General features: G+C 31.9%; 1 protein-coding gene across 10 annotated transcripts in view; it reads left to right on the top strand.

The window, feature by feature from the left end:
- The window catches only part of LOC145276941 (S phase cyclin A-associated protein in the endoplasmic reticulum-like), a 559,542-nt gene that overhangs the window by 302,791 nt on the left and 237,684 nt on the right, over positions 1–19,067 (top strand). For all 10 annotated transcript variants that reach the window (XM_080128440.1, XM_080128441.1, XM_080128445.1 and 7 more), the window contains 6 exons: positions 3,155–3,298; positions 6,094–6,233; positions 10,114–10,892; positions 11,783–11,932; positions 17,796–17,865; positions 18,698–18,812. In XM_080128440.1, coding sequence (XP_079984566.1) covers positions 3,155–3,298; positions 6,094–6,233; positions 10,114–10,892; positions 11,783–11,932; positions 17,796–17,865; positions 18,698–18,812 — 1,398 coding nt within the window. The remainder of the gene's footprint in view (positions 1–3,154; positions 3,299–6,093; positions 6,234–10,113; positions 10,893–11,782; positions 11,933–17,795; positions 17,866–18,697; positions 18,813–19,067) is intronic.

Raw genomic sequence — 19,067 nt, 5'->3', positions numbered from 1 at the left:
ATTTTTTATTTAAAAATAAAATTACATGATCAATTTGTGTGATTTTTGAAGTATATTTTTTCATTCCATCATGGGTACATACATTGTACATATTTTTCTTTATTTTTGTTTTTGAATATAGAAAGAATTTGACAAGAACTGACTTGTAAATTTTTTTCGTTTAATTTTATTCTTTCTTTCATTTTAGCTCCTTACATCAAGTGGCTTCATGCCTTGTCCAGAACAATTTTCATAAAAAACAATCAAAAATATCTTTTCTTTTGTCAGTTTTGAAAGCTTTATCAAATAAAAATGAAATATTACAGAAACAACAATGTATGCTACTTTTTTGTCTATTAAAAGTTGTGAAATACTTGGGCTGTATGCAATAAACATGACTAACATAGATCATTTCTTTTTTCTTCATTTTTAGCTTTTTATCTTTAAATCTTGGCATTTTGCTATTTTGGCTTTCATCCTTATCAGCTTAGGAGAGTCTCAGTGACAAGTTGTATTTCCTGATAAAAGTCTATGATATTTGCAGGCTGTTATATTTTGATATCAGGCAATGAAAAAACCATTGGATCAGTGCCAACTTTATATAAAATCTTTTCATTAGGAAAAAAAAAAGTTCAGTAGGGAAATAAAAACAATTGAAATATTACTTGACCATAATATTTTTGAACTTGAGTGTTAAGGGTTACTTAAATTGACAAGGCGTAACTGCAGTGTTATAATTTCAATATACAAGGTGAAATTTTGACTGATTTAATTTTGATTTAATGTAGACAGGTAAATGTGAACTTTTAATGAAGATTAGTGATAGGTTGGTTCCAATATTTTCCCCCTCGATTCCAATACAGTTACCGATTTTGTTCTAAATTCCTGATTCCAATAAAATTACAGATTCCAATTGTAAAATTTTTAAATATTTACCTAAAAGAGTTTTTTGAAAAAAATGTTTTGATTTTGATTTATCATAAAAACCCTTTGTAATATGTGCAACTATTTTTGCAAACATAAAAAATACACTTATGGAAAGCGGTTATCTAAAGATTTTAGATTTACTGGTAGTTTAAAATCAATGTTTATCATTAGTATCAGCAATGGTAAATTAAGTTTTAAATAAACAAAAACATTTTTTCTGGCATTGGAAAATAGGCACAACATTTTTGATATGTTAAAATGTTCTAATTTTTATTTATTTATTTGTTTTTTTGATTAATCATCCCAAAACCAGTGAAGGCCTATAGTATTGTTACAGGTGCTTATCATGGTTGTGAAGTTGGAACGTATAACATCAGACTCATGGAATTCCAAAATATCCGATTCCAACTCCTTATTTTAAAGTCTTCCAGCATTCAGACTGCTGATTCTTTGGAGATTAAGAAACCTGAATCTAACTTCAAGCATTCTTATAAGCCCAACTCCTTCCAAAACTTCTGATTCTCAGTCTGTCTCTACAACCCTGTAGCTTATACTCTGTGTAGGAATTATCTTGTCAGAAGCAACTCGCAGTCAAAGAAATGCATTTCCCAGTTAAATAAAAAGATATAAATAATCTTAGATTAAATTTTTATTTTTTTCATTTTTCTTTGTGTATGAAACATTCCAGTTTCATTTCAAGGAATGGACAACATTGGAAAGGATTACATTACACACCCAACATTAATATATGAAGACAAGTTACGCTGGAAGATATCTCTGAAAAGAAATAAGAGAATTTCTTTTGCTTTGATCTTGCCATTTCTAAAAATCAAGTGTTGTTGCATTCTGATGATAAATTGAGGGACACTGAAAAGCAGATGGTTGAAATCTCCATCTAAATATTTTTCTGCTAAACAAATATTGCGTTTTTTTTTGTTTTTTTTTCAATAGGAAATAGGATTTTCTGGAGCTTTAGTGCTCAGTAGTTTCTTTCTTCAGACATATTTGATCTGAAGAAAGCCAGTGTTTTTTTGTTTTTTTTTCCTGGGTCTGTTCTAGCTTGCAATGTAAGGTACCATATTGATATGAACATTTTTAATGTTATAAATAAATGTGTGTATATATATATAATGTATATATGAATATACCTATTTACAATGTCTCCCCACGGAACAGAGTTAGACACCAGGGTCGTTTTTTTAACGTGGAGAAAAGGTACAAAAAATAAAAATTGTCTCAGTTGTGAAAGATTTCTCCTCCACTGAAAGAGAACGAGAAATGGAAGTGCCGCATCTGAAGGACAGATACTACACTTTGATCTTGGCCAAAAGGCCAAGTACCAATATGAATTTATCTAAACGGCTATATGGTGGTCTGTCTGTCTCCATATTTTCAAACTCTATCTCCTCCGAAACTAAAGGTCGCAGAGTAATGCTAGGGGCCTCAAATGATTGGATTTTTTACGGGCCGTTCATTTATGGGTCTTTAACTGGTTAAAATTGTTTTTGAAGGGTCAAAATTGAAAAGTCATTAAACACTTTCTACATTCATCTTAGTTTATTTTTAATTTTTAAGCGGTTTATATTTGTGTCACGTTGGTACAGTGGTAACGTCACTAGCTTTGAATGCTACAGTTTTGGTTTCAATTCTAGCTGATGGCACCTAAATATTTCTTTTTTTACTTTTGAAATCTTGACTCTATAATAATATATACGAAATCTGGACAAATTAAGTATATTTAAGTGTATTTCCCCCCCCCTACCCCACTAATATATGTACGTTAACAATAAAGAAAAAATTAGATGATATAAAAAAGAAAAATCATTGTTGTGAACCGATTCTTTCCTTTGGTGATTGGAATGGAACCAACCAATAAAGGAAAACAACTTCATTGAGCGTATTATTTAAAACAATTTTGTCGATATTATAAGGAATATATACTTTAAAAATATTTTTATATAAACTCTGGAATATATAAAAACACACACACACACACACACACACACACACACACACACACACACACACACACACACACACAATATCATTGTTGCAACAAAACCTTCATTCGATGATGATTCTGAGGTCAGTCATAGTTTCTGTGCAGAAACATCAACATTAGCCTAATTTAAATCCTATATGTTCTTGTATTGTCTAGATTTGGATATTATATTTTAATTTAAAATTGATTCTTTTAATTTTAATGCATGCTCAAAATTACCCACTATTTTTTTTTTTCTTTTTGCAGACTCGTCTCCATAGCATGGGAAGTGAGAAAAATGTCTCCTGGTAAAACTGCCTCTCACAGTCCAATGCAAGAGTGTTGTTCACCCACATCTGCTCAGCGAGCTCTTAACTTTGGTTCAACCAATTCTATCATGCAGTCTACAGAGTATGTTTTTTTTTTTTTAAATTTTTATTTTCTGAAGAGAATCTTGTGTGTGTGTGTGTGTATATATATATATATATATATATATATATATATATATATATATATATATTAGCAATACACATGAAAAAATTGAAATGGCTTAAAATATTTCAATAATGGCATACATAGAAAGAGCTTGATAAACTAAGAAACAATTTTGAAAAAGTTTTTTAAATCCGATTAAAATTCAGGAAATTATGAATATTTTTGTGCCTACACATTTGGATATTTTTTCCCCTCTTTAAGACCATATGCGTTTTGTCACATTTTTTAGACTACTTTTTCGGTTAAAATTTATCTTTGTTAAACAGAAGATTTAGCAATGAAATTTGCCATATTAGTGTATTTTTGTGTTAGGAATCAGAATATGCTACTGAAAATCTCCAGAAATTAATGGTTTCCAAATATGCAGTAAATGAACATAAATATGCTGCAATTCCTTAAGAATGCCATGAATCCATTTTCAGAAAAGAAGTCAAAGAACTCAAAGCTGAATTATAATGCATTTTATGTACAAAAAATTGAAATATAAATCTAGGACTGTTTAAAAATGAATATATTTTAATATTTCTTTGCTATTATAGTAGATGAATACCTTCTGTTACTCTCCTTCCCTCCATCTGACTACCTCTCCAAAATATGTGATTCTACCTTTGTAGGCAATTACGTGTGAACAGCTTGAAAAACTTATGAAAGATAAACAAAAATTATTTTAGAATTTAATGCAAAATGATTCCCTCATTTTGAGCTATTCCAGCATTTTAGGGCAGTTAACCCATTTTGTTTTTTTCTATGGGAGATAAATCCTAGGTGTTTTTTTTTTTTTTCTAAAAGCCAATTATGTGTGGTTTTAAGAGAGTACAATTATGAGAGGTTGGGAAGGTTACAAAATCTTACCGAAAACGCTGTTTTATGATGTTCAGATGTTTTATTGCTTAAAACTCTTAAAATATATAATCTACATTATTATTTATTAATTCATTTGAAAGTATTTGTCACTACTGGAGACAAATTCAGGTTACCATATGGTAATCCTATGGAATATCAAAAGGAGGCTAACAGGTGCTGCACCATGATCTGGAATTAGAGACATTCAGGTTCATACATTATTGTGATGGTGGCAATTTCTAAAATAACTTTAAGTACTGTTTATGTATTACGTATTGTTATTTAAGGGTATGTATAATACTTCAGGGACCTGAATGCCTCTACCTTGCATAATTCCAGATCATGGTGTAGCACCTGTTAGCCTCCCTCTGATATTTGAGAGGGTTACTATATGGATCTTATATTCAGATCTTCTTCAACCCTACATCGAGACTCAGTGACTAGTGTTGAGGCCACCACTGCCTCTGCTGAGTAAGCCACGTTCACAGAAGAGATCCATCCATGTTCCTTAAGAAAATGTTTTATGGTTGAGCTTGCCAATAGGATCAGACCATGAGGAGCTGCAAAATTGCACTCTAAAGACCAGCTGAAGTACACCTTGGCCTAAACCAACATAGACTTGTCCATGTGGGAACAAACTGCCAGAAATCGGAACGTGGTGAAGAGCAACACATGAAGGTGACATAGACTTTGAAGAGGCAGGACGAACTAATAGAAGATATCAGCATGATTAACTTCATCCTCTTCTGCCTTTCCCTCTGAAACTGTTTGTAGTTCTTCTACCATAGATTAGGCCTTCAAAGTCATATCACACATTTTTTTCTTTCTTTGTCATTTCACCCCAAACAAGGCACAGAGCCACTTAGTTATGAGCGGCTATTATTTGGGATCAGATTTGCAGGGATACTATTTAAGGAGTTGAACAGTGAGAGGTCTGATTGAAACCGCTATCTTCAGACAATTCTGACCTGGAACCATAGAGATTGAACGTCTCTATTCACTGTGCCACTGGGCCCGTGGTGCAGTGGATAGAGACGTTGAATCTCTACGGTTCCAGGTCAGAATTGTCTGAAGACAGCCGTTTCAATCCACCCAAAGGCGGCCAGAGGCTTGGCCAAAAACATGGTGAGTGAAAGGTCTGTTCACATTACATTTGAATTTCTGCATGTCCGTACAGTCAGAAGCAGGGGTCTGGGAAGGAATTCCAAAGTGCAGCAATCCGAGGGAGAAAGTTATTCCACTAGAAAGCTTTATGGCATCTGGTGATCTCTACAGTGTACAGGTGGTACTTTGCTTAATGAAGAGAATAGCAGACAAACGATAGAACCCAAGAATTGCTGCTGCTGCCTGAACATTCTGAGCTGGAATCTATTGATCTCACACTTGATGTTGACTGTTTTTTAAACTGAAGAACTTTTTTTATACTAAAATATACACCTGTCACCATTCTGAAATCAACAAACCCATCTCCTACCTGTGCTGATTGGCTTCGTAAACACTCATCAGCTGACGGTAAATGTTAAGTTCAATTTTTTTCTGCATCGAGGAATTCATCAAGTGGCTTCATGCTTTGAACTTTTTTCCCATTAAAAAAAAAAGCAAAATCTTAGTTACAAAAATGTTGGAAACTGTGTTGTATGCAGTTGCTTAAGTACTAATTCAAAAGCTGTATACAAAATAATTGTATTTATAATATTAAGAAAAAAAAACCCGGCTGTCTTTTATATGCATTGATGGATAAGATTTTGTTAAATTGTTGCTTAAACGTTTCCGTACAACAATTTTATGTGAACAATGTATCATTTGTTAGTGTTTTGTGAATAATACTTTTATTTAAACAAGTATATTTTTTACATTTAACATTTTAGGACCCCCACAAAATCCCCGGGGAACAGTTGGGCTGATCGAGTGAAAGGAATCTCTTCAGTCGAGAGTCCTCCTCCCACGAACACAGTGGTCGTAGATTCCAGTCCACAACCAGAGGAAGAAATCCATCCAGAAAATGATGGTAAGATTTTTTTTTTTTTTATTATTTTCTAAAAGAATGATACATTTTGGAAACCACTTCGTAAAGTTTAAAAAAAAAAAAATACACAATATTTTATTAATAAACTGAACAAATTTAGAAATAATGGAAAAGTATGAAATTACAAGAATAATTTTTAATGTCTATCTAATGAAATATATTAGAGATATATATATATGATGATGATGATTACGTCTTGTCTGACGAGTGGCACTCCCTCAGACACTTAAAGTCCATGAGCACAAAAATGACTTCCATCGCCACAGGACCATTTTAATAGACAAATGCCTGAGGGAGTATCTATACATAGATGATGTTACAGAGTCTTAGCTTTGTACGACAGCTAAGTCTCTCTCTCTCTGTTCAAAATGTTGAGACCCAGCAACAAGCAAGAGCAAGATAGCCAGCAACAAGTTAAACTGCAGACCAGCTTAATGCGGGTACTGGTCTCCCGCTTTATGGTTTTTTAAATCAGAGATTTGCTTCTCCTAGAAAGGTTACCTTCACCACGGCTTACGGGAGCCCTCTCCACCCCAGCATACACATATATACACACAAACACACACGGTGCTAGTTGGCTGTTGACCCCGAAAAAGGGTTCATTCGTCCTTTGGAAGGTTTTGTTTTTAATCCTTCAGGGAGACTAGCCACCCTCCTCACAAAACAAGTCTGGTGGGAGAACCAGTTTAGTCGCTGGTGACCCGACCATGAGGCAGGTAGTACTGGGTTACATGGTACCAGTAGTATATGACATAAGCTGACACATCTATATATATAGATAGATACACACTTATAGAGTTGTTTGTGCATCGATATTAAAAGCTTACTTTTTCCATTTGAAAAGTATTAAAACAAACTTCCTAATATACTCAGTCATGGCAACTTCATAAAGTTTAACTAATTTGCATATTTTATATAAAATGAAATTTCATTAAATAATTATTCATTTTTTTGTTTCTGATTGACTTCATTTAACTGTTCCGCTCAGTTTTATTTATGCATATTTTCTCTGTGGTGCATAAGTGCATATAATTTAGAATGAAAAGTTTTAGCGCGTGTGCACATGCATTTAAGTGCTTTCATCTGTGTGTACGAAATGGTCTCTACCAAAGTCCTCTCTCAATTTTTGGTTTACAGACTTGAAACTTGACGTATAGGGGTTTTGGACCCGTGGAACAAATTCAATTTGGTTTTTAGCTAGTAAAATTAAAGTGCCGGCAAAAAGAGAGTCTGCACTTGTAATTTTTTCTAAAACTTTAATTTAAAAATTTAAGCTAGATTTAATCTAACTGTTTAAATAACCTATACCTCGTTTGATTCGTCTTTTATTTCTTTATAATTTTACCTGTTCATATTTGACTTTTAATTGAAATATTCTAGTGTCCACGTCAATTTAAAAAAACTAAATTGAAATTGAGGCAAAAAAAGTCCGCAGCAACAAATTCACTTAACACCAGCTTAAATTATCGCCCCTAAATCAGTTTAAAGTATCCACCAACAAGCAACAAAGCATCTCTAATCGTAAGTGTTGTTGTTCCAAGTTATACAACGTAACATTTAGTCCATATGCCATGACTTTCTCTTAGTGATTGTCAGGAGCTCATTAATCATCACCTTTCTGGTTTATCCATTTGAGAAATCGGCCACAGATTGAAATGTGATGAGAAAATGGTAGAAAAGACTGTGCAAAAGCACCAAAACACCGGCAGTGTTCGTGATGCCCCTAAATCTGGTCGTACTAGAGTTACTTCTAACAGGGAAGACAATGCTATCAAGATCCGCAGCCTAAGAAACAGATTTGAAACGGCTCCCCAAATCCAACAACAGTGCAATCTTGTTAAAAAGTGCTCTCTTTCTACTGTCAAGAACAGATTAAAGGAATTTAATTTGCGAGGATATGTTACAAGATGCAAGCCAATGATTTCTGTAAAGAACAGAAAGCGCCGTCTGAACTTCGTCAGATGCAATGAAGATCATGAATCTTCATATTGGTCAAAAGTGCTTTTTAGCGACGAAAGCAAATTCAATAGGCTAGGCAGTGATGGTAGGCGGTACATCCGTCAGAGGAAAGACAAAGAATTTAATCGTAGGTGCTCAGTTTCAACGCTGCAAGGTGGTGGAGTTTCAATTTTGGTGTGCGGCATTATTAGTACCAATGGTCCAGGGCCTATAGTTCGCTTGCAAGGTCGAATTAATTCGACCAAGTACATTAATATGTTGACTGAGCATTTTCTACCCTACTTTGATCGGGATTTGGATGATAATCCCATCTTCATACAGGATAATGCTCCTATTCACACAGCTGGCAAGGTCAAGAGGTTCCCGGAAGAGAATGATGTTCCGTGTTTGGATTGGCCTGCACAATCTCCAGACCTCAATCCTATTGAAAATGTATGGCATTACATTAAGCAACAGCTATGCAATGATAAAATTTCAAATTTGGAAGAAATTTGGATAAAAATTAAACTGGGATGCCCTTTCCCCGGAGTATTGCTGCAGTCTAATTCAAGGAATTCCCAAAATATTGCAGGCTGTCAAATTGCAGAAGGGCTATGCTACTAAATAGTAACTAGTTCATTGTGTTCCTGTTGTATTTGTGTTACATTAATGTTCTAAAGTTACATTTAAATAACAATTTTCCATTGTGCGAACTATTTTTGCCTCTCCAATTTGAAGTTATTTTTTTAAAATGACATGAACACTAGAATATTTCAACTAAAACTCAAATCTGAACAGGTAAAATTATAGAAGAATAAAAGGCAAATCAAATTTGTTTAAACAGTTACATTAAATTTAGCTTAAATTTGCAGTTTTTGAAAAATTACAAGTGCAGACTTTCTTTTTTGCCGCCTGTATAGCTGCTAAAGATTCAAAATTGCAAAATAAAAATTGAACTTCGCAGGTGTAAGTTGAGTAAACCTATTACTTCTATGTATGCGCAAATATACAGTTATAGGTTAAACTTGCTTAATCATTTAGGTCATGAATGCATAAGTTGAGTGATCATAATGATACAATTTGCAATCTGATCTGATCCTTTCGAGGAGAATAGAAAAATAGGAGGCATTACTTTTAGAACGTCCCTCGTAGATAGAACAATTAAAGAAATAAGAAAAATTGACGGTGAAAAAATAAAATTGAATAAATATTTATTGATCCATCAAAACTTCAAACAAGGAATTATAATAAGGAAAAAGCCTTAGTCCATAGATTTTCAAAGATAAGCTCTTTTCATCAGAAGTAAAAACATTAGTAATAAATGCATCAGTGGTTAGCATAAATTTGAAAATATATAAAAACTATGTGTATATTATTTGTAGTGAATCTTTTGAAGTTTAAGTTCAATAGATATTAACTTATAATGCAAAATGGTGAATGCACTACCTTTTGATATCATGGAATTCTTTGCTCTCTTGTGGAACTTCAATTTACAATTTGTCAAAATGAGTTTGTGGACATGTTTCCCAGGACAACCCTGGAATTTGAGCAAATTGAGCATTCAGCATCATTTGTGTCTATATGACAATATTTAACATCAGCATACAACCTTTTAAGCATTGTTACTGACAGAGCAAAGTTCAAATAGCATTTATCAGGTTATTGATTTGCTTGAAAAGTATTATTTTTTAAATTTTTTTTTTATTGGAAGTAATGCTTTATTTCAACAATTGAAATGCAGACTTTTTAATTGGTTTTGTAAAATCTGCTTCGCTTAGATAACCGTAATTTGTAAACTAATGATCTAATTGAACTCAAATTTCTTTAAAAGTTGATATTTTACGTATGCTAAAAAACAAAAAGAAAAATTAAACTTGATTAAACTTTTTGACATTTTAAAAAATTTATTTATTTTTTATTTAAGATGAAGCTGATGGTTGGGAAACTGTACAACGTGGTGGTAAAACGAAATCGCGGAATCATAACAATAAATCTCAGAACACTGGCTTTATTCCTGGTTCAATAAAATGCAAGCGGTCAGACAAATACCAAAACAAGAAAAACTCACACTACAGTAACGAATCCAATAATAATGACCCCGTTAATGGTCATCAAAGGACAGCAACCAGTAAGAGCCTTACCGAAAATAAAGGGCTGGACCCTAATTTCGTGGGAGGCTCTATAAATGCAAATGCTAATACAATGTCATGCATGACAGATAAAAAATTGCATACAAACCCTTCTGACACTTGCAGTTCGCCATATCGCTCTCAGGAGATCCTCGCTTCCATATCAGCAGATCCGGGTTCCAACAAGACACCCTTGTGCGAGGTGTATGATTACAGAACGGCTGAACAGCACTATCTCGAACAGGAAGAGAATTTGCTGAACAGATGCTATCATTCAGTTGAGCACAGCGGCAGCCGAAGGGGAAGGATGCCTGCTTCAACAATTTGGGATAGCAAGGAAAGCGAAAAGGAAAACATTCCTCTCACGGATGATGAAGATGCTGATGGCGATGATGAAGCCGAGGATGATCTTTCTCTTGGCATCTATGAATTGGAGGACTCATTCCAAGATGAAGAATTTGAAAGATCCGCCTATGAAGAATGCGAAGAATTGCACTCGATCTCCTCTCAAAAGTCTCCATTGTCTGAAGATGACAAAGTAAATTTTGATGATGACGAAAAAGAAGCCTTTGCCGTGAGTTTTTGATACTTTTGTTTTTTTTTATAAATCTCGTTTTGAAATTTCAATTGAAGTTAACTACATGGAGCACTTCATTGTTTTTTAAAAAGTTTTTTTTATTTCTTAAAGAACTATTTCCCTTAGTTATCTCCCTTTTTTATATTTGCTTTTACTTTACCTCTTTAAGTCCATTATTTGTGTTTTTTTCCAGAATTTTCCCCTATGTTAAAAAACAATTTTTTTTTTTAAATCTGTATGATATACGTACCTGCAATGGAAAATAAAATATCATATTCCAAAAATTATATAATATGTATTTAAAAAAAAAATCAGATTTTATTAGTAACTGAAAATTAGCCATCTTGTCTACAATTATGAAAACATTATATAATAAAAAATTATATAATATGTATTTAAAAAAAAAAATCAGATTTTATTAGTAACTGAAAATTAGCCATCTTGTCTACAATTTTGAAAACAACCAAAAAAATAAAAAGGGGGAAGGGTAACTCAACAATAATTTAAACTTGCAAGATTTATATTGTAATGCATAGAAATTCCCATTAATCATTTAAAAATAATTTTCTTTATAAAAATAAAACTATTTGATTGATTTATCTGATTTTTGGAATATATTTTCATTTTGTCATTGTATCTGTAGGTATAAAAATAATATTTATTGTAAAAATATAGTTATGAAGCAAAAGTTGAGTCCTGTGTAGAGAACTACGAAGATAAAAGAAACTGTCAATTTTAGGGGGAATGCAACATTCCAAATTCCAATGTTTGAATACTCTTATGACTGTTTACTATGTATGCCCGCTGATTTGGTATTTATTGCCTATTTTCGTTTTTGAAACAATTTTTTACTTTGACATGATTTTGAATTGTTTAATTTTTCTTAGTTACTTACATCTGCTTTGGATGAAGCTGAAAAATTGAGCAGCCAACTGGAATTGGCTAATCAAGAAGAAAAAGATTTGCTTGAAAAACTGGCCCAAGAAGAAAGCACGCCAATCGCTGATGTTGAAACTGAAGCAGAAAATGAAATGGAGGTAAATTCTGATTTTCTCTTTTGTCTGGTACTTTTGCAAAATAGGGAATGTGTTATTATTGATATATTCTGGAAAGTTTACATAAACTGATGATAGATGCTGAACAGTTTTTTCTTGTGTGTAAAAACATTAAATGAAAGAAATGTTATTTTTGTTGCTTTGAAGAAAAATTAATGGAAAATTTCCAAAAGCTTTAAGAAAATAAAAAAACAAAAAAAGTTCATATCAAGAAAATAAAAAAACAAAAATGTTCATATCAAGAAAATAGAAAATTTCATATAAAGAAAATAGAAAATTTCATATCAAGAAAATAGAAAATTTCATATCAAGAAAATAGAAAATTTCATATCAAGAAAATAAAAAAGCTCATATCAAGAAAATAAAAAAGTTCATATCAAGAAAATAAAAAAGCTCCGTTGTGTCTGCACAAATAATTAACAAGAACACGAAAGTAAAGGTATAACAATAATATATTAGGCAGAAATGTTATATACATATTTACATGTCTTCAGATATACTTCAGTTGGAGATATTTCGGCAGGTGGCATGTTGCATGTCTTACTGGAGGCAACATAGGCGTCTTGCATATTTGGCGGTCGTTGCAGAACTCTCCCGGTATTGGTGATTGATACCTTTATATATCTCACTCACCCACCTATGTTAAAAAGTGGGCGTCTCCACAAAAAGTTCATATCAAGAAAATAAAAAAGTTCATATCAAGAAAATGAAAAAGTTCAGATCAAGAAAATATTTAAAAAAAAAGTCCAGAGCAAGAAAATATAAAAAAATAAAATTTATATCAAGTAAAAAAAAAAAAAACACTCATCGTATGAGAAGTTAAATGAATCTGTATTTATTTTGTTGATAGCAAACAATTTAAAAGAATTTTTTAATGATTATTGTTGTTTTTATATATATATATATATATATATATATATATATATATATATATATACATATATAATCTTCTGTCAAGAATTGATCTCTAGGTTGCTGATTAGTTTGATAAAAAAATATAAATAAAATGGCCATGAAACTGGACATTGAAAACCTACATGAATACTGAAACAAGAAAATACAAAAATCTCTGAAAGGTGGTAACACCAAAAACCGAGTAGATAGCCACCATAAAAATAAGTGCTGTATGTGTATGTGAGTATGTATACATATATAATTATTTACTATAATAATTATTAAATACCTACAGACACTAGTGTTTCATCCTTTCGGGAATTATCAGTGCAGGATGTCACAACTAACACCAGTCGATAGATCCGAACCTGGCAACAGAAGCCATCCCTGGCTTCATTAGCAAAGACCCAATCTATTCGGCTAACGTTAACCGCAAGAAATGCTGTTGAATTTGAACTTTAAAAAAAAAAAAAAAAAAAAAAAAAAATGCTTTTTAACGTCTGTCAGAGTGATCTAATCATTATATGATCATAATTTCATATATATATATTTATTCCAGGTAGAAAGATATCCAAAAATTAAGAATAATTGAATTTCAACAAGGGTTGTTGATAGTGCTCAATCAAAGAGAGTAAATTATATTTATTATTCTTTATGTAAGTACGGTCATATCTTGCTATGATGTGCAGACCGTTTTAATCATATTTGATTTCATCAGGAAAGAAGAATTAAAATACAAGAATTAAAAAGGTTCCAGACCATTTTCAAATTTTGAGGAGAGAAAATATGCCATGACTGGTGGTCTGCACTGCACATCACCGCAAGATATGACTATTTACATAAAGAATAAAAAAGTAAATAAATATATTTTTCATTAAAAGTTTAAATGTCGATTAAACTAATAGTATGTTCCAATTTGTTCTATAACATCTCTTTGTTCAAATTTTTATTGTTGCTTGAAAAGTGATATTCTTGTATTATAATAAAAATTATATGAAAAAGCTAAACAATAGTTTATAAAAACCTCGACTGAATTCAGTATTAAATATTTTATAGTATGCATTTTATAAACAAGTTAAATTCAATCAGTTTGGATTATCTTCTATCTGAATAAGATTGTTTGTCGGATTTTAAAAGATCTAAATAGCCTGACAAGTCTTTGTTTGCGACTAGTGAATTTTCACTTGTTATTGTACTTTATTTTCAATATAATAACATGCTCTGCTACAGTTTATTTTTAAAAATTACCCAATCCAGCCAAAACAGTCGATATTATTAAAGACTTTTAGTTATTCACAGAAAAAAAAATCCAAATAAGGACTATAATTTATATTTTTAAATAAACAATTGTCACTTTCTGTTGTGAAATTTGAAAATTGAAATATTGAATTTCAAGTGAAACCAATAGTATCTACTAAATTGTCGTGTCACAGTAATGAAAATATCCAGAAATTATGAAAAACGATAAGTTTTTTTTTTTTTTTTTTTTTTTCATGGGGGGTCACCACTTATCAAGGCCCGAAGGCCACTCAGGGATAAGGGTTATTGCGTGTACAGTAATCAATAAGATAGTATTGTAGTAATCATTAGTATTGGGGGGGGGGTTGATAGTGTCTTACTTAAGGGGGCGGTTTGTCAGGAGTTTGTTTATGTTGGACTTGAAGATGTCCAAGTTGGTTGTAGTCAGGTGGGAAACAGGCAAGCGGCAGAGAGTTCCACTGGTGTGCAGTTCTAAGAAAGAAGCTTTTCTCATGGAATCTACGTTTGGATTTAGGCACAGATGAAGAGTGGGGAAAATTATTGGCAGTAGTTTCAGCCAGACGGGTGTTTCTCGTGAAAGATTGGCGAGGGGGGACGAGGGATTGGAGCTCAGACGAGCACCTGCCATGGAAATAGCGATAAAACAAAGACAGGCTTGCAATGTCTCTTCTGTGGGAGAGAGGTTGCAGGGAAAGAAAAGGGCATCCCCCACTAAACCACAAAGTCTATTTTGTACTCTGTCAAGGCAGGATAGGCTGGTTTTAGCAGTTCCTGCCCAGATGTGGCAGCAGTAGAAAATAAATTATTAATGAAAATAGTTTTTGAATCACCTTAGCGAAAATGAAATTTTGGTAAACTTTTTGTAACTATTTTGGCTCTTTAGTTTCTTTTTCTGCAAAACTCAGTTTTCACTAATTGTCTTTGAAAATTATTTCCATTAATAATCAATTTTCTACCTTATTGTTTTTGGTAATTTTTGGATATGTTCATTACTGTGACATGACAATTCAGTAGATAGCATTGGTTTCACTTGAAATTCAATTTTTCAATTTTTAATATCACTACAGTAACAAAGAACTGAATTGTCTTCCTTACTGCCAAAATATAATTTTTTTTTTTTTGTCTAAAGAAGAAACATTTTCATCTTATTTTGTTAAGTGTAAAAAATGTGCAAATAAACAAAAATTATGAACTGAAATGAATTTTACTGCGTTCCAGACAATGCCGGGCAGTTACAATTTGTATGTGAAAAAAATATGAGAAACAAAGAATGGACATAATTTTCAACAAAATCTGCCCACAAAAAAATCATTTTGTTATCAGTCAGTTTAAATGTTTCTTCTATAATTTTGAATTTTTCAACAGATCTCGTGTTTAAGTAATAATGTGTGTGTGTATAATATAACAAATATATGATAAAACTCTATATTTCAAATTTCATGATGTTGACCATCTTATAATTCATTTCTTAAATTCCATTGACATTTACAATTCTTGACAGTAATTGTTTTGTAGCACAAAATCAATCATTTAAATATTATATCAATCAATGAATCTATTTTGCCCATAACTCATCAAAAGAAATAGCAACTATCAATCCACCAAAAGAAAATAAAATGCATTTGGGCAGAAATACAAAATCCAAAAGTTGGAAGAGGAGTTGAAATTACCTTATTTTTAGCTTACATTACGCCATTTTGAACTAGATTCATTGATTGATATAATAATTGAATGAATGATTTTGCACTACGAAACAGTTACTGTCAAAAATTGTAAATGTCAACGGAATTAAAGGAATAAATTGTAAGATGGTCAACATTATGAGATTTGGAATATAGACCTTTGTCATTTATTCATTATATGCTCTGTAATCACCTTGAGCTTAATATTCCAAATTTAAAAGAATAAATTTCAAGATATTGACCATCTTGCAATTTATTCTTTTAAATTTGGAATGTAGGCCCTTGTCATTTATTTGTTATATGCTCTGTAATCACCTTGAGCTTAAATTAAAAATTTGTATAGATAAAAACTGAAATATCTGGAAGTATTATTTTTTTAATCATATAAGGAAATATATTGATAACTAGCGAGGGGTACCCGGCGTTGCCCGGGTGTTTTTCGGGGTATGTGAAAAAACCCCGAAAATGTGAAAAAAAAAAAAACAGGTGCCCATGAAAATAAAATGAAGCCTTCACGATGCGCAGTTGGAAAATAGTAAAGTATTAAAAAAATCAGGTGCGCGTTTTTGATTGACGTGACGGCGATAGGTATTCAGCAGTAAGCATTTTGTGTGGGACAGTTTTGAATGAGGTGAATAAATCGGTTTGTTTGTTTTTAAAAACCCGCTCCCTGTTTATTAGGAGGAGCCAAATAAAAGCTACAGTCTGATATGACGAAGTCGACATTGAACAAACGTTACTTATCTCTCTTGAGACAACTGGCTTTCGGCCTGTGATTAGAGTCGAGTTTCGCTTTTTTTATACCGAAAACCGAATGTAACACGTGCCGATGCGGGAAATGTGGAATAATTAACATTTGAAAGTCAATAAAATTAAATAGATAGGCGAGCTCCGTGGATAACTCTGAGATATTACAATTTATAGATGATATAAAAAGTTTTAAGAAGTTGTGAACCGGGCAAGCACTTCTCTGAAAGAAGCCTTTTGTGGACATCGAGGAAAAGCGTACGTACATACATACATACATTTTCGCTTTTATATATATAGATGAAAACTCTTTATGCTAGGCATTTCAAAGCCTAATGCTTCTCATCAGAAAGGGGAGGGATGCCGTTGTATTTCAGTTTTATTTAAAATAAATAACCACATCAGATAGTTTCACAAAATCAATAAAATTAAAAACTTACAAAGAATATATTTACTAGAGCAGGGGGTTATATATATAATTTTTAATAATGGTCGTGAATTTATATCATCTTTCCTCATTCACAATTCACTTTCTCCACAATTTTCTTCTGTAATGTTTACTAGTGTGTGGACATCTCTTCATATCTGTTGGGGTTAGAGCTTGTAGAGGCATTCATACTGAGGTACCTTCATTATATTTTTGTTTTACTTCACTTCTCACACTTTATTTTGCTGTGAAATTCTTCATTTGTTATCATTCTTCAGCAACTTGAAGCTTGCTGCATATCATAGCAGTCTCCTTTTGAGGATCATGTGCCTGACTTGAATGATTGATTTCCAGAAATACCAAAACTCCTTACTGAATTTTTATATATGCAAAAAAAAAAAAAAATCCTGCATACAAATGTTGAAATATCAATACATTATTCCAAGAACAATTGTAAAATAGGGATGATGGTGGCTTAGCAATTAACGACACAGACTAAAAACCTCAGAGTGCTAAGTTTGAATCTAGTTTTGTTCCACAGAAACATATTAGAAAGGAGGTAAATTAAATATGATAGTAAGAGCAAGGGAAATAACTCGTGATAATAAGAAAGAATTGTTTCCCTTCCTTCCTAAGCAGTGGTGGTGCATTAATAACTGAATGATTGGATTAGAATGGAATCTAATTTTTGAAAATATCCATTAGAACACTCCCTCTTTGCTTCACAATTGATGTTGAAAACACTTATTGCCACTTATACAACCACATTTAACTTAATTAATCTAAATATGGATCATATAAATGTTAATATCTATGTATTTCTATGTATTTTCAGAGTTCTGAAATCAATCTAGAAGCTTCTCAATCTCCTGTTGACTGGGATTCTATGGTGGCCGCCTATGAAGGTATGCATACAAATGTTTTAAGAAAGAAAAATGGTTATCTGTATCAATATTGACAAAAATATATTTTAAAATCAATATTAATGTTGTTTTAATGTTTTTTCAATTATATTACACTCTTTGTGAATACCAATCCTTTTTGATTAGAAACTCAATGTATGTTAGACATAATAACAGAACATATATAAAAAATATGAACAAAGATGGCTGCCAGAACAACATACACAATGTTGAGTCTTTTAATAATGTTTTTTTCTTCTTGCAGCATTATATTGTCATGCATTTTTTTCTACCTAAGCAAAGAATTTCTAGGTTTTCTGGAGAGTATATGTGAGCAGCAACTGTGCGGATGGAATATATATAATTTGAGAATCTTAGAGAAGTGTAAAATGCTATTTTCACAGAATCTCTATTTATGATTTTGGTGAAAGGTACTGAATGAGATATTGGAATACATGTGTAAGAAAATAAAAATAATTCCAAGTAGCCTCTGAAATCCTCGTTGCCTTGAATTCTAGGAAAGGTAACAATTAATAATCTTATAAAATTATTTTGTTTATCACTTTTCTAGTGTGAATATCTTGTTCATTTCTCTGACTGGAATAATGGTACCAATTTTTGCTTGTGACAACTACATTTAATAGTTGCAATTAGATAATTTTCTGTTCTCTATGATAGACATTTCTCTATTACAAAAATGGCTCGCCATTCAAAATTTTGTGTTAAGTAATGGTTGTAAGTTATTGCTACAATTTTATTAGTGAGTTTAGTTTAATAAACTTAAATATTTAGTGTCTCCTATAAAACAGTTGTTTAAGAATGTTTTTGATTTCAGATCCTGATGGAAGAATGAGCAAAAATTGGGGTGAAATTGTAGATGAAGCCGAGGGAAGGACACCTGGTCATGGTGTTCATATGCATGAGAAACTCTCCTCTCCTTCTCGGAAAAGGTAAAAAAAACAAAACTAAAGCATTTGTTTGAATTATTCAAACTTCTTTTCTCATCTTGCTGGTTATATTCACAAGGTTTCGCTTGATATTTCCTCCAACCCTTTTCAAATTTTGGAACCTGATAGTTGATCTTGAAAATCATTTGTTTTAACGTCAATTATACATTTTAATATTTTTATACATTTTAATATTTTTATACATTTTAATATTTTAAGGCATTTTAATATTTTTAGGGATTGTTAAAATTATAATCT

Source organism: Euprymna scolopes, chromosome 5, assembly GCF_053919585.1.
Source record: "Euprymna scolopes isolate OS-2025 chromosome 5, ASM5391958v1, whole genome shotgun sequence".
Taxonomy (NCBI): domain Eukaryota; kingdom Metazoa; phylum Mollusca; class Cephalopoda; order Sepiida; family Sepiolidae; genus Euprymna; species Euprymna scolopes.
The sequence above is the reverse complement of the archived record's forward strand: the minus strand, read 5'-3'. Positions and strand labels throughout refer to the sequence as shown.